Source organism: Lolium rigidum, chromosome 7 (assembly GCF_022539505.1).
Source record: "Lolium rigidum isolate FL_2022 chromosome 7, APGP_CSIRO_Lrig_0.1, whole genome shotgun sequence".
In the NCBI taxonomy this organism is placed as follows: Eukaryota; Viridiplantae; Streptophyta; class Magnoliopsida; order Poales; family Poaceae; genus Lolium; species Lolium rigidum.
This window is the reverse complement of record NC_061514.1, coordinates 313,128,036-313,143,240: the sequence shown is the minus strand read 5'-3', so window position 1 is coordinate 313,143,240 and position 15,205 is coordinate 313,128,036. Positions and strand designations below refer to the sequence as shown.

Sequence of the window (15,205 nt, the reverse complement as noted above, 5' to 3'; positions counted from 1 at the left end):
AAGCATATAAGTAGTAAGTCCACCCCAAAATGAGTGCTCTCTCTTTCGACTTCCCTAGAGCCTCCGGTATCACAACCGAGGCAGTGACGGGTTCTCCACCCATATGGGGATGGAGCGGCAGAAGTATGGAAATAGGATAAGGCGGTGAGACGAGAAGAAAGGCGTCCAAAGGCAGACCCAGGGAGTCTGTTATAAAACATCTTACCCATTTTTTCAATGATGATGAAAAACTAGAAAGGCCTGGAATGATATATGATAGTTTAACTGATAGCACACCGCTACTTGAAAGAAACAAGACTGCAACAATAGTTCAGTGATGAGACACAACTGTTGGACATAAAAAAAGGACTAAAACAATACTCGGCGAGACGTGAGTGGGCATGGCAATCCATCTCAACAACCACAAAGACAGAGCATCAAATGGAGGGTAGATTCCCTCTGAATGTTATAGTCTTCCAGGGTGCGGTCGTCCTCCAGCTTCTTGCCGCAAAAGATGAGGCGTTGCTGTATCGGGCGAGTGCCGTCCACCCGATAGATCATCATCTTGACATTGGCGATGGTGTCTGATCCCTCTACATCAAGAGTGATGGTCTTCCCATCTAGATCCCGCACGTAGATGGGCATCTTGCCTCCTGGGTTGACAGGGTGGAGGACAAGGAGAAGAGTGGACTCCTTAACAATGTTGGTGATGTTATTGCGTAGCAGAAACGTCAACAATTCCAACAGGCAGGTATAGCAGCAAGAAACACGTCAACAATTCTCAATAGTAGTAGAAGCAGAACATGGCGTCGCACTAATCTCAGCATGAACAGTTAAGTCTTGAGGAATCATTAAAATAGTATATTCAGCTTTGTACATTCTAGATAGCTGCTGTAACTTTTAGTCTTATGTACATTGAAGAGAATATGCAGTTCTCAACTAACTGGCCAACAATGTCTACTGAAATAGAATCTACAAAAGGCAATCGCCAAATCAGCTAAGAAGACTAAAGTTACAATAGCTAGCTGGTGCACTCTTCAGAGTTTGAGACAATGTATCGATCCAATTGAGAAACAGATCGTATATGCATCCCTTACTTTCCAAAACCAACTAAAATTAACATCACCTACTTTCATCCTGCCTTTATTTTGGCTATGCACAGCACAAAAACGTTAAAAATTCCAATAGGTAGTACATCATCTATGGTCCACAGATGAACAATTTAATCCGCGAGAAAAACGTTGAACTCTTATAGTAACATTCGCCATCTACAGTGTTCTAAACAATCCTAGGATCTAACGGATCATATGATTATGAATGCGACGAGACTAAACCATGCATGAATATGAACGCGATAGTAGATGAATATGGGCAAAAACAGCAGCACCCAGCACCATACGTACCTTGAAGTCAGACGAGATCTGATGCTTGTCGCTAGGATAAGCGGGCGGGCGGGCGTTCGGCGCGCGGCCGGAGAGCCCAGGTAGATCGGAAGGAGAGAGTTAGGGTTCGCCGGTTTGGGATAGATTTTATAGGGTCCAATCGGTTGCCTCCTCGAGATCTTGCTTTCCTGATTCTTTCCTTGTGTATCCAGGACGAGTTTGGGCTAAACGAATGTTTCTTTTGGACGCTCGTAGGGCGCGAACGTGTGAAAATAGACCCCACGCGCGACTGGTTTGGAAGGTTTCCAGGCAGGGGCGGAGCTAGGATGAGAATTGAGAGGGGGCATGAATGTACTTATGAAGAAAAAATATTTTTTAAGCGGGGGCAAACCTCTATTTAAGCTAGAATTTACAAAGAGATTAGAGATTTAAGTGGGGGCAACTGCCCCCCTTGCCCATAGGCTAGATCCGCCCATGGTATCATACATAAACAACGCAGTGCAAGGAGTGCTAGCCATCTCCCTATGTCTCGTCGTGTTAGGTCCCGTGAAGTCCAATCCGATCGTAGCAGGCTTGGTAGGTATGATCCTAGCGTTCTTGCAGCTGTTGGATGGGGAGTTGAGCAGCGCCTTGACCTCCATCTCATCCATCCCAGAGCTGGTCACAGCTCTCAAGCGGTTCGCCCCTGCGGCGGCTGGCGTCTTGACCGGGACTGTTGTGATGGTGTTCGTTGGGTTTGCTCCAATGGAGCACCTCACCATCACGGTGAGGGTCGTCTCTGTGTTAGTTCATGCTATCCTCTCCGGCATTTCCTCTTGGATCTGTGCCAACTCATCCTGGCGAGTGTCAGTCCTGCGAGGCATCGCCTCAGGTGGCGTAGGAGCGGGGATCCTGGAGCTAACCTATCTAGTGTCCACAACTCTAGCGGCATGGGCGGACCCAGATCGAAATCAAGAGGAGGCAAAAATATACTAACGAGGAAGAAATCTCATGCTAAGTGGGGGCGAATAGTTCTAATATGCTTGATATTACAAAGGGATACAAATTTGAGTGGGGGCATCTGCCCCCCATAGCTAACACTCTGGCTCCGCCCATGTTTCCAGGGGAAAAATATTTGGAGCCCTGCCAATTTCTATACAGTGTTTTCAGTTAAAAAAATCCAGTGTTTTTTTCCAATTCGCCATCATCGCGGCATTTTTTTTTCGATAAAGAGAATATATTAATATTAAAAGGTACCAATTACACCTAGCCTCTGCAACAACGCAACCCTAATGGCAGTACGGATGCGCACAGCAAAAAAAAACTAAGAAATAAAAGTTCCGCTATAGCATCCTAGACTTAGCAACAACAATACAACCACCACCAAGATAATACCTGAAATACAGAATCTCCAAAATACGACGCCTCCAAGAAAAAAACGGTGCATCATCGCGGCATATATGTTGGGTTTTTGTACAATCAAAATAGTGATATACTTATAGTAGCGAATAATACAAGGCAGAGATACATGAATTGTCTTTAGCGATTACAGGATAAAGTCTAAAAAAGAGAGAGAAAATTAGAGATCTTTAGGCTCCTTTTTTCCTAGCCTCAATCTTCTACTTTTCTTAAGGCAACCCAACAAAAATAGCATAGATGCAAAACCATGGATTGAGGGTTCTCCCACAATTTTGAGCCGCAATTTCTAAGACCACCGCACGACCCGTCCAGTAAAGTATAATACCAACATTTGGCAAAAGTACCAACAAAAGTATTGCAAAGAAAATAAAGCAAGCAACCTAGTCAACGTGGCTGGAGAATCTTAAAATCTTCAAACTCTTCTCTTTTTAAAGATATAATCTACTTTTCTCAACGTAGCCCAAGAAAAATGATATAGATGCCAAACCATAGACCACGGTTCTCCCATAATTTTGAGCCTCGATTCTAAGACTACACACACAACACAATCATGGAACAACCTAGTCATTGTTGGGAGAGCCGAGAGTATGGATCATCATGATTGATAACATATCCAAAAGGCAAAAGCGACCTGGCGAAGCAAAATCTAAATGATCATACATAGAGAAAATTAGTCTTCTAAAACCTCCATTGGCGTCGGGAAGAAGATCTTGTCATCAAATGGAGGGCGGAAGATCACATATTATAGAGATGCCATCTCCGATGTGGAGGCCAAGAAGAAGAGGCTACCAAAATCCAAACATAATAATATGTTAAAGACACTACTTTTATCAGAAAGTCCACTCTTATATCGGGTTCCTCACCCCTACCAACGATGGCAAGACAATCGAAGGAGGGGGAACTGATGTATGATGAAGGCAGAGGTGGAGGTGGGTACTATGTTTTACTAGAAAGGTGACAAGAGGTTATAAGAGAGGAGCATCGTTTTTCTAGTTTGGGATAACCCATTTGGTGGTCGACATGACTGCATATAGAAGAAAAGGAGCAATCTAGGACTGGCTTAGACTCGTATCGTTTAGAAGAACTATATATGACGATTTGCTTTAGGAGAATCATTTTGGCCCCTGTTGATCATCTCGGAGATATATGCAAACTATCCCCCGCCTCGTGCGCCATACGTTGGAGTTAACCACACCATCATGTATGCATTTTCCACATCGAACCACGTATTTCCCGCCTCGAGACAAAAAAAACGCAACAACGCTCTATAGCAAAAATGGCCTCTCTCCAATCCTCAACCACGGCGGTGGCGAAATTCATGTCGGCGTCACTCCCCTGTGAGGCACAACCATCACCAGAGAAGACTTCATCATAGGAACTCTAGTGGCGCTGCTCAGAGTGATGACTGCAAGTGCAGAGGTATACTGTAGCTAGTTTCAAAAGTAAGAGTGTTGAACCACGAAAAGCTATTTGGTTAAGATATGTATGCCCCTCGTCACTATCTAGCAAAGGATACTTATAAGCTTCCATTGATTTAAAGTAAGAGTGATTAAACAAAGTTTGTTTGGTGTGTAAAGTAATGAATGAAAAGTAAAGTAAACAGAAAAAAGACAATTGCGATGTAAATGGTAATGAAAGTTCAGTAAGGCAAAATGTTCTCGGAGAATGTAGGATCCACCTCTAGCATTGGTATTACTCATGATTAGGATAAATCTATGTCTTCCTTCATAACGTGTGTGGGAGAGTTCCATACAAATATGATCACATAGAGCCGTCTCTTAGTTCATCCCGAATAACCACTATGATAACCGTAAGCAAGCCACTCTGATCCCTCATAATTAAGGGTTTCCCCATGAATATTGATTTGACCTTTGTGAATCTCTCCTTATCCCCCTTGCCCACATAAATAGCATGTTGATATGTTATGTCACCTAGCACCGTACATACTACCACATGTCCAAAGCTAATTCTCTCTCTAGTCCCAAAGGCAAATATTACATGGTCGGCTTCACATAATATCTAGACATAAAACTAACACACAACCATAAATCAAAGTTATAAATCATCTTTATTTCATATCGTAATATTGCTAGGGTTTATCCAACTCCCAAGAACAAGGTAAATTACTCACTCATGAAAGCAATCAAAAATATCATCATAAGCATATGAAATGGTTACGGGTATACGGATGAATATAAGTGCAAATCCAAAATAGCAATTGGAATTACAACAAGATGAGATGGGAATGGAGATAGTGATGAAGATGCAGTGGTTGCTGAAGGGGATGATGTCTTGTCTTCCAGTGATCCACATAGCAGCAAGGACGGTTCCCTCTGCCAGTTCCCCCTCAGGCTTGATCCCTTCTAGAGGTGAGGTTTCTGTGAAATCTGGTGGCTCTGAATGTCGAATCTCAAATCCATATTCGCGTGTTGAAAGTATTAGACGAGGCGGAGTCAGTGCCACCGTTGGAGATATGCCCAAGAGGCAATAATAAAAGTGTTTATTTTCATATCTTAGTGTTCATGATAAATGTTTACATCCCATGCTATAATTGTATTAACCGGAAACATTAATATGTGTGTTGTGTAAACAAACCAGAGTCCCTAGTGAGCCTCTTGTTAAGCTAGCTTATTGATTAATAGATGATCATGGTTTCCTGATCATGAACATTGGATGTTATTAATAACAAGATCATATCATTAGGTGAATGATGTGATGGACACTCACTCATAGTAAGCATAGCATAAGATCAAGTCATTAAGTTCAACTTGGTATAAGCTTTCGATACATAGTAACCTAGTCCTTCGACCATGAGATCATGTAAATCACTTATACCAGATGTTTACTTTGATTACATCAAACAACACTGTGTAAATGGGTGGCTATAAAGATGGGATTAAGTATTCAGAAAGTATGAGTTGAAGCATATGGATCAAGAGTGGGATTTGTCCATCCTGATGACGGATAGATATGCTCTGGGCCCTCTCGGTGGAATGTCATCTAATTAGCTTGCAAGCATGTGACAAGATCACAAGGGATGACATACCACGGTACGAGTAAAGAGTACTTATCGGTAACGAGGTTGACCTAGGTATAGAGATACCGATTATCAAACCTCGGATAAGTAAAGTATCGCGCGACAAAGGGAATCGGTATCGTATGTTAATGGTTCATTCGATCACTAAGTTATCGTTGAATATGTGGGATCCATTATGGATATCCAGGTCCCGCTATTGGTTATTGATCGGAGAGGAGTCTCGATCATGTCCGCATAGTTCACGAATCGTAGGGTGACACACTTAAGGTTCGATGTCGTATAGTAGATTTGGAACATGAGTTGGAGACCTAATGTTGTTCAGAGTCTCGGATGGGATCCAAGACATCACGAGAAGGTCCGGAATGGTCCGGAGAATAAGATTCATATAAGGAAAGTCATTTTCTATGGTTTGGAAAAGTTCGGGAATTTTCCGGTGGAAGACCGGAGGGTTTCTAGAAGGTTCTAGAGGGGCCACTGGTGGGCCCAAGAACCTGGGAGGGGCCACATGAGCCGATGGGGTACAGACCAGCCCTAATGGGCTAGGCTCACCATTCCTCAAGGCCCAGGTCGGCCAAAACCCCCTAGGGTTTGGGGAAACCCTAAAAGGGGAAGACTTGGGGGCAAATTCCCCCTTCCTATGTTGGCATTTTTTGGAATAAAAAGTGAATATGCTACATTGCATGAAAAGATGGAACTCCATTCTTCCATCGGAGTAGTATTTCTTCTTGTGCTTCTTTTTGTAATAAAAATGAATATGCTACTCTGTTCGCATTACAATTGTTTTTTTATGCAAACGTTCTAAAAGAGGGGATGACAACGTGGACCAGAATTCACAAGACATGATGTCTAAACATATTTTGTGATTCCGCACAATCAAACCGTGGTCAATAGGTCTTCTATCAACGATATGTGTCTTGACCGGTCCCGGATTCTACCTTTTCCCGTATGATGTCCGTGTAGACCACCGAATCGTTGAGCCCAAACTTGTCACAAATACACAGCCGATTGAACCCTATATAATCTATCCCCAACCGGCCAACCCCAACTCTTCCCGTTCAGATCTCCCTGGGGTTTCTGGCGAACGCCTACTCATCCTAGCGGCGAGCATCATATCTTCTTCGTCGACTTCAAGGCACGGAGCTGCTGTCTTTTTGCCCATCTCTGCTACTAGCTTCGCGTGCATATTCATCCATGGTTTAGTACTTCCTTCGTCCCACCAAAAGTGTCTTAGCTTTATTAAAAATTAGATGTATCCATACACTAGATAGTGTCTAGATACATCCCACTTTTGACAAATCTAGGATACTTTTCGTGGGACGGAGGGAGTACCCGCATTCATATTCATATCTCTACTACTATAATGCACCAGTTTTGAAATTTGAATTGGATTCTCACTCCAGACTCGCGCTAGGAACTGCAGATTCGTTTTTCACCGTTGATTTCGCCCCATCGAATGGTTATAAACAGCTGGATTCGCTCTACTCCCTTCCCGCTCACTCTTCCCGCGCACAGCTTTTGGTAGCTTCTGGACCCTTTCCGACAGCTCCACAGCCCATGCGCTTCTGATTTTTATTTGCAAAATAGAACATGTTGCCCGCGGCCCGCGTTTTTGCCTTTCATCCGGCTCAGTGCACACCATCTGCTCCATTCATCAGTTGCAATCCCAACAGTTGCGTCTCGCCATTCTTATCTCATACTCAATACAATTCTATTTTCGTCTCCCTTACACCGTTCCTTGCATCTTCAACGATCTTGCTAGGCTTGGTTGAGCTGAAGTGTCAGCCGTTACTCCTATCTGTAGCATAATACATCCGGATTGGCACCTCTTCGGGTTCTCCAGGCTCCAGCAGCGCCGTCGTATACGTAAGTATACAATCTGTACGTAGACAAGCCTGCCCTGTACAAGACACGTTCTTCGTGTGGAAGGCCAACCCGTAGGAGGAAACCACATGTGAGTCGCTACTTATCTTTGCTTTTTAAGTGATGGCTATGGGTTTGTACAGCTCATTTAACTGCACATGTCATGCTTCTTGTTACCACTGACAGAAGAATCAGTTGGTTAACCTCTGTGATGTAGGAGTATCTGTTACTTTTTGCACACAGGGTGTTTGTCCATTTGTCCAGTCCAGTTTCAGTTACAGATCCTTGATGGTTTGAAATGATAACCGGGTGTAGCTACTTTTTAATTTCCATGGTTTTTTTTTTGGGTTTTCATCAGCAGGAAAATGCACAAGCAATTAACGCGATTCCTTTTTTTCTTGTGTGTCTTAAGTGTTGACATTGCAGAGCGAAATAATCACCATTTGGTTCAGCTAAGTGGTGCAGTACCAATGGATCCTTCTCAACGCAAACGTTGCCGTGACCGAGCTAGGTACATGAAGATGACACCACATCAGAGAGAAATTTATTTGCAGAGGAATCGGGAGTACAAACGAATGAAGCGAGGTGACAGTGCAAGCAGTGGCAATAACAATGCACGGTCCATAACAGAGGATACCAGTACGAGTGCCAATGGCAACATCCACTTGCCAAATGAATCTTCTACAATGACAGAAGGTGCCATGCGCTACTAAAAATATCATCTTCGTTGTACATAATTATGTGATGATATTGATATATAATTGTGTGCCAGGAAAAGAAATAGCAGTCACTTCGTTACAGGAACCATCTTCAAGCTCTAAGATACACAGTTCATTGGTCCATCAACCAAAGTGCTCGGCAAAAAGGAAACGAGGTTGATGAAAGTATACTAATTTAGTACTAATATTTCATATTTACTGATATTATGGTCTAACTTTGTCTTTGCCATATGATAAACAGTGACCGCAGTTGGTAGGTTTGATGTGTCGGCATCTGAGCAACGCACCCTTCTTCAGACAAACATGTGCCGTCCAAATAATGGTACTCGAGTGAAGATCAGTCCATCTGGAGTATATGTGTCTTCTATTTCTTCAGAGAATCAAGCTGCAGCGGATGCACGAATATGCAACAGAAATAGTGGCCATGGTGGATGTAAGCTCCGATGCACCACTAGCTGCTGTTCCCTGTTGACATCTGAACAAGAAGAGGCATACTTACAAACAAGCCGTGAGTACAAGAGAAGAAGAAAGTCGCAAGGAGCAACTTCCAGAGGTGCACAACATACATCTGATGGAGTAGTTGTTACTAATGAACAAACAACTAGACATACTCTTGTGAAACTACAAGATCATACCAGCCCTTCACATGAAGATCTTATCTACATGCCAAGTGATTCTTTTCCTGTCACCATTCGAGGTAATTTCAGTACCACCTTGTTCTGATTTTACTTAGTATGCTCAAAAATAAAATATTATGTTATCTGATTTTTATGACTCAAAATCAACAGATAATATTGGGGACACTAGGGAGGGGCTTGAATATGACGACCATGATGATGAAAGTTATATGCCTAGCGGACAAGGTAGGTATTTACTAAACTTAAGTCTACAATAACACTTCTAAATATAAACTGTTTTTCTTATATTTTTCAAATAAACAATGCAGGTTTTGAACTCCAATCATATCTAGAAAGGAAAATTGTCCCGAGTTGCCTACGGATGGATCCATATGATCGTATATATCAAAATTTACCCACCAATTGCCATTTTCTAGATCAAGTACCTAACTGTAAACATTGCAATGCAAAAGGTTCCACTATGAGAGACCAACGTTTTGTTGCATGGGTGGAAAAGTTAAAATAGTAACTCCATCAGTTCCCGATGAATTACGTCGATTGTACACGAGCCAAGATCCAGATGCAAAGTACTTCCGGGATAACATACGTTACTTCAATTCTCACTTCTCCTTTACCTCTCTTGGTGTTGTCTTGGATCAACGATTCTGCAATAATAGATCTGGAGTTTATACATTCCGCGCACAGGGTCAGATTTATCACCCAATCGACCAATTAGTGCCCAGAGATGATGGTCCCAAGCATCTACAACTATACTTTTATGACACTGATGCTGATCTACAACAGAGATTTCGTCATTCACCTAACCTTAATAAAGGTCTCATCAGAAAGTTGGTAGATATACTTTCATCTAATCCTTATGTCCAGATCTTTAGAAGTCTTGGTTCTATTCCAAACCTTCGTGAGTATAGGATTGAGCTCAACACAAATATTGCTTTGGACCAAAGAGTATATAATGCTCCAACAGCATCACAGGTGGCAGCAATTTGGGTTGAGGGAAGTGACCCTCGAGGCCATTTTGACAGGAGTATAATGGTTTATGGTATATCAGACCGTCCACAATATATAAAAGCATACCACGGGTGTTATGATCCGCTATCATATCCACTTCTTTTCCCAAATGGAGAGGTCGGATGGAACTTCAACCTGCCTAGAGTGAGTCGACGTGCAAGGACATCTATAGACAATCAGTTAAATGCTTTTGACGAAGAAGGCAAGTTCATTATCATACGATAATTGGTTAACTGCACTATGTTTCAACTTTAGAATATCTTACTAACCATATGTTATTTTGGAATAATATGTAGGAATGCAGGAACATAGGTCCGGTTCTTGTGTCTCACCGCGAGAATATTATTGCTTTAAGCTGCAAATTAGACCCGGGGAATTTAACATCCTACTGTTTGGAGGCCGGTTGACTCAACAATATATAGTTGATATGTATATTAAGATTGAATCAATAAGGTTAGCATTCTTGTTACGACCATCCACTCAGATTCTCATAAGAGCAGATTTATATCAAGGATTGGTAGATAGCATTGTTGCTGGTGAAACACGAGCATGTATGACTGGTAAGCGCATTGTGCTCCCTCCATCATTTATTGGAGGACCAAGAGATATGCGTCGCAGATATCTGGATGCAATGGCTTTGGTGCAACGGTTTGGAAAGCCAGACATATTCCTTACAATGACTTGCAACCCACACTGGGAGGAGATAACTAGGGAACTCGCACCAGGCCAATCACCACAAGACCGTCCTGACTTGGTAGCCCGAGTCTTCAAGGCAAAATTAGAGGATTTAAAAGCTCTTCTGTTCAAGAAGAAATTCTTTGGTGAAGTTGCTGCACATGTGCATGTAATTGAGTTTCAGAAGAGAGGTCTACCACATGCCCATTTCTTGATAATTCTAAAGTCAAATTACAAGATAACTAACCCAGACCAATATGATGAGATAATATCGGCTGAAATTCCTGATAATGATAAATATCCTATGTTGCATGCTTTAGTTATTAAGCACATGATGCATGGCCCGTGTGGAGTTCTCAACATAAATAATCCTTGTATGGAAAATGGAAGTTGTAGGTATCATTATCCTCGGCAGTTCGCAGAGACTACACTGCAAGGAGAGGACTCTTATCCAATCTATAGGCGCAGGAATGACGGCCATCGAGTATGCATTAGGGGTGCAGTTCTGGACAATAGATGGGTTGTGCCTTACAATCCCTATCTACTTATGCGATACAATTGCCATATCAACATTGAAGTTTGCTCTAGCATCAAGGCGGTGAAATATTTATTCAAGTACATCTACAAAGGTCATGATCGTGCCTCCTTTGTGATCGAGGCCATGGGAGATGGTGCAGTTGTTAATGAGATTCGTGAGTACAGAGATGCAAGGTTTATATCACCTCCAGAGGCAATATGGAGGATTTATTCTTTCAATCTTAGTGAGATGTGTCCATCAGTTATACAGTTACAAGTCCATTTGCCAAATATGCACCACGTGTGCTATAAAGATTCTGAAAATTTGGAGTATGTGGTCAGCAATGGATTGGCTTCGAGAACAATGCTTACTGAATATTTTAGAATGAATTCTATTGATAGTTATGCCAGGAATTTCTTATACAAGGAATTTCCAGAATATTTTGTATGGGAAAATGGTACTAAGAGTTGGAGACCTCGCAAACAGAGAAAACAAGTAGGGAGACTTGTCACTGCACACCCTGCCGAGGGAGAGCGGTACTACCTGAGGATACTGTTAAATCATGTGAGGGAGCTACATCATTCGAGGATTTGCGGACTGTCAATGGTTTTGTCTTTGCCACATTCAGAGAGGCCGCAGAGAAAAGGGGTCTGATTGAGGCTGATCGTAGTGTTTCTGATTGTCTGAGCGAGGCTGCGACATTCGAAATGCCTTCTGCACTTAGAAGGCTTTTTGCAACAATATTGGTATTCTGTGAGGTAACAAGTGTTCGTGAACTATGGGAGGAACATTTTGAGGCCATGGCTGATGATTTTCGGCAGGAGAGTGTAAATAATAAAGAATGTCTTGAGCAGATGGTACTTAGAGATATTAGTGCCCTGCTATATTCAATGGGTAAGGATATCAACTGCTTTGATCTTCCGAAAATGACAGATGACACTGGTTTGGCTAGCTCAGTTTGTAGAGAAGTAACTGAAGAGTTGTCTATTCATGTTGATCAAGAGCACCTGGACCTCTATGCAACATTAAATTGTGAGCAAAAATTTGCCTTTGATGAGATAATGAATCATGTTCTGAAGAGAAAGAGTAAGGTTTTTTTTATTGATGGTCCAGGAGGTACAGGAAAGACGCATCTGTATAAGGCTTTACTCGCGAAAGTGCGGTCCATGGGACTAATAGCAATTGCAACTGCAACATCTGGAATTGCTGCATCTATATTGCCCGGTGGTAGGACTGCACATTCCAGATTTAAGATGCCAATAAATATTCACGATGACAGTATGTGCAGCTTCAGTAAACAGAGTGGGACTGCGGAACTGCTTCGCAGAGCATCTTTAATTATTTGGGACGAAGTTGCCATGACAAAACGTCAGGCTGTGGAGGCACTTGACAGATCCTTGCAAGATATTACTGGTGTTGGGTCTCCTTTTGGAGGAAAAGTGATAGTATTGGGAGGAGATTTCAGACAAGTTCTTCCAGTGGTGAGGCGAGGCACAAGGGCGCAAGTAACAGACGCTACACTGAAGAGATCGCATCTCTGGAATGATATAAAACAAATAAAGCTATGGCGTAATATGAGAGCACGATTTGATCCATGGTTCTCAGATTTTCTGTTAAGAATTGGTGATGGTACAGAAGCATCAATTGGCCAAGACTATGTGCGCCTACCTGAAGAAATAGTGGTCGCTTACACAGATTCAAAAAACTCAGTTAGTAAGTTAATAAATGATATATTCCCTTCACTTGGCCAGAATGGAGTATCACCGTCTTATATTAGTAGTCGTGCCATTCTCTCCACTAAGAATGAATATGTCGATGAACTAAATGCAATGCTCATTGACCAGTTTCCCGGGAAGAAAAGATCTACTATAGTTTTGATTCAGCAGTTGATGATCCACATAATTACTATCCACCTGAGTTTCTAAACTCACTCACACCCAATGGTCTTCCTCCACATGTTCTTAGACTGAAGATTAATTGTCCTGTCATTTTACTTGGAATCTAGATCCGTTTAACGGACTGTGCAATGGAACACGCCTTATCATTAGAGCATTTCAAGAAAATGCTATTGATGCAGAAATCATTGGCGGCCAACATATTGGAAAAAGGGTATTCCTTCCACGAATTCCTTTGTATCCTTCGGAAGATGACGTGCTCCCCTTCAAGTTCAAGAGAAAGCAATTTCCAATTCGTCTTAGCTTTGCCATGACAATTAACAGAGCTCAGGGACAAACTATTCCAAATGTTGGCATCTACCTTCCAGAGCCAGTGTTCTCTCATGGTCAACTCTATGTTGCTTTGTCGCGAGGGACATCAAGACAAACAACAAGAATACTTGCAAAACCAAACAAGGAGGTTGATCGGTCTGGCAAAAGCACCAAAAATATTGTCTACAAGGATGTTTTGATGTAATTCACATACATGTACAGGTATATTGGTCATTGCTATTTCTAATATTGCATTTTTTATTTGATACTGTGTTTACAATTATCATAAGTACAAATAGTGACCTAGGTGCTATACCATTCTGCAGGTATGTACCTAGAGCTGATGATGCCTATGCCGGAGAGATGTTGAGAGTTAATTATCTCTACAATTGCAATATAAAATGAGATGGCAGGCCATGTCACTAATGAATGGGAGAGGATAGTTGTCTAGGGAAATCCTTTTGCAGAAGAAAGCATAGTTTAATCAGATCAGAAAGCAATACCCTAGATAATGTTCTGTCGTAATTTCTATATACTCTATTTACTCTTAAAGTATTTTTTTTATCTTGTTGTGTGAACTCGGATTAGTACAGTATGTCCGATCTCTATGAGATTGCTATAATCTTCAATCTACGATGTTGGTTTATATGCACAAAACCATACGTGTGGGGCACATGAAATAATTTTAGATAGCAAGTACCCATGATCAAAGAAGGTAACCCCGTTACTGCTAAAATTAGATCAGATGCTACAATCAATGACTAAGTTTTGGGTCATTCTGTAATCGAAATTGGGGGAAAAAACTTACAAATGGAAAGTGGAAGCAACCGTGCAGGGTGAGACTAGAGGCTGGAGCAACGAGGCATGTGCCGCCTTGCGCGCCGACTGCGGGCTGTAGCTGTCGCCACGGAACAAGGGCGACGCGAACGGCGAGCCCAGCCCCGATTGCCGCAGCGGGAACAGCCGGTGGCGCCGCGCGCCGCGTTGCGGTCTTCAGAACGAATCGTCGGGGGCGGACGCGGTAGCGCTCCACTCGGCTCCTGTTACAGTGGGGTTGGCGCAGCTGCGCCCTCCACGGTCAACCTGCCGGCAACGCGGACGTTCCCGGCATCGCTGGCCGAGCTGCGGGCCGCCGTGCGCCTCCGCAGCGGCGGCCACAACTGCGAGGCCCTCTCCTACCACTCCAAGTCAGCGACGGTGACTAGCGGCCTCGCTGATGGGCAACGCCATATGTGCTGCTCCTGTGCGCGCGCTCGGCCTTGGTCAAGGTTTGCCTCCTAGAGCATGGCCCGGCAAGCTTTGGAGATGCACGGAAGAGCCAATGGATTAGGGGATTTGGGTAGCGTCAGCCCACAGTCACAGCTAGACAATAGAAAAGGGATTTTTCTTACCGTGCTTCCTTTTTCACAAGATAGAGATCAGTGTGGCTGGTCCCCATGATTTACTCTTAATTTTTCTCTGTGCGTGATTTACTCATAGATGGACCGACCATTGACAATGGTATTTTACCGTGTGAACCAGGAGCATGAACTGGACAAATAAGTGAGAAAAATGGTTGGATAAATTACGAGTAAGATGTATGGAATGAGATTGGAAAAATTAACCATACCTACATATCAAATATTGAGGTAACAAATTTATATAAAGATAATGGATAATGTATTTTGAAATTTAAAAATTATGGCAGCAAAATATAACATACGCTCGCGCGAAATGTGTAGGCCACACAAGGTAAGATGGACCTTAATATAACATCTAATCCCAGAAATATACATGCTCCACGAG

General features: G+C 42.6%; 1 protein-coding gene and 1 long non-coding RNA gene across 2 annotated transcripts in view; both read right to left on the bottom strand.

Moving 5' to 3' along the window:
* The window catches only part of LOC124678034 (polyubiquitin-like), a 16,564-nt gene extending 15,940 nt beyond the window's left edge, over window positions 1–624 (bottom strand). Inside the window, exon 1 of the mRNA XM_047213974.1 lies at window positions 411–624. Within this exon, the coding sequence (XP_047069930.1) occupies window positions 411–624 (214 nt within the window). The remainder of the gene's footprint in view (window positions 1–410) is intronic.
* A 7,759-nt stretch (window positions 625–8,383) lies between these two features.
* LOC124678959 lies at window positions 8,384–14,292 on the bottom strand. Its single transcript, XR_006994727.1, has 2 exons — window positions 14,229–14,292; window positions 8,384–8,850 (listed from the first exon to the last, which is right to left on the bottom strand). It is a non-coding gene; the product is annotated as an uncharacterized LOC124678959 (long non-coding RNA).
* Between the last annotated feature and the right edge of the window lie 913 nt (window positions 14,293–15,205).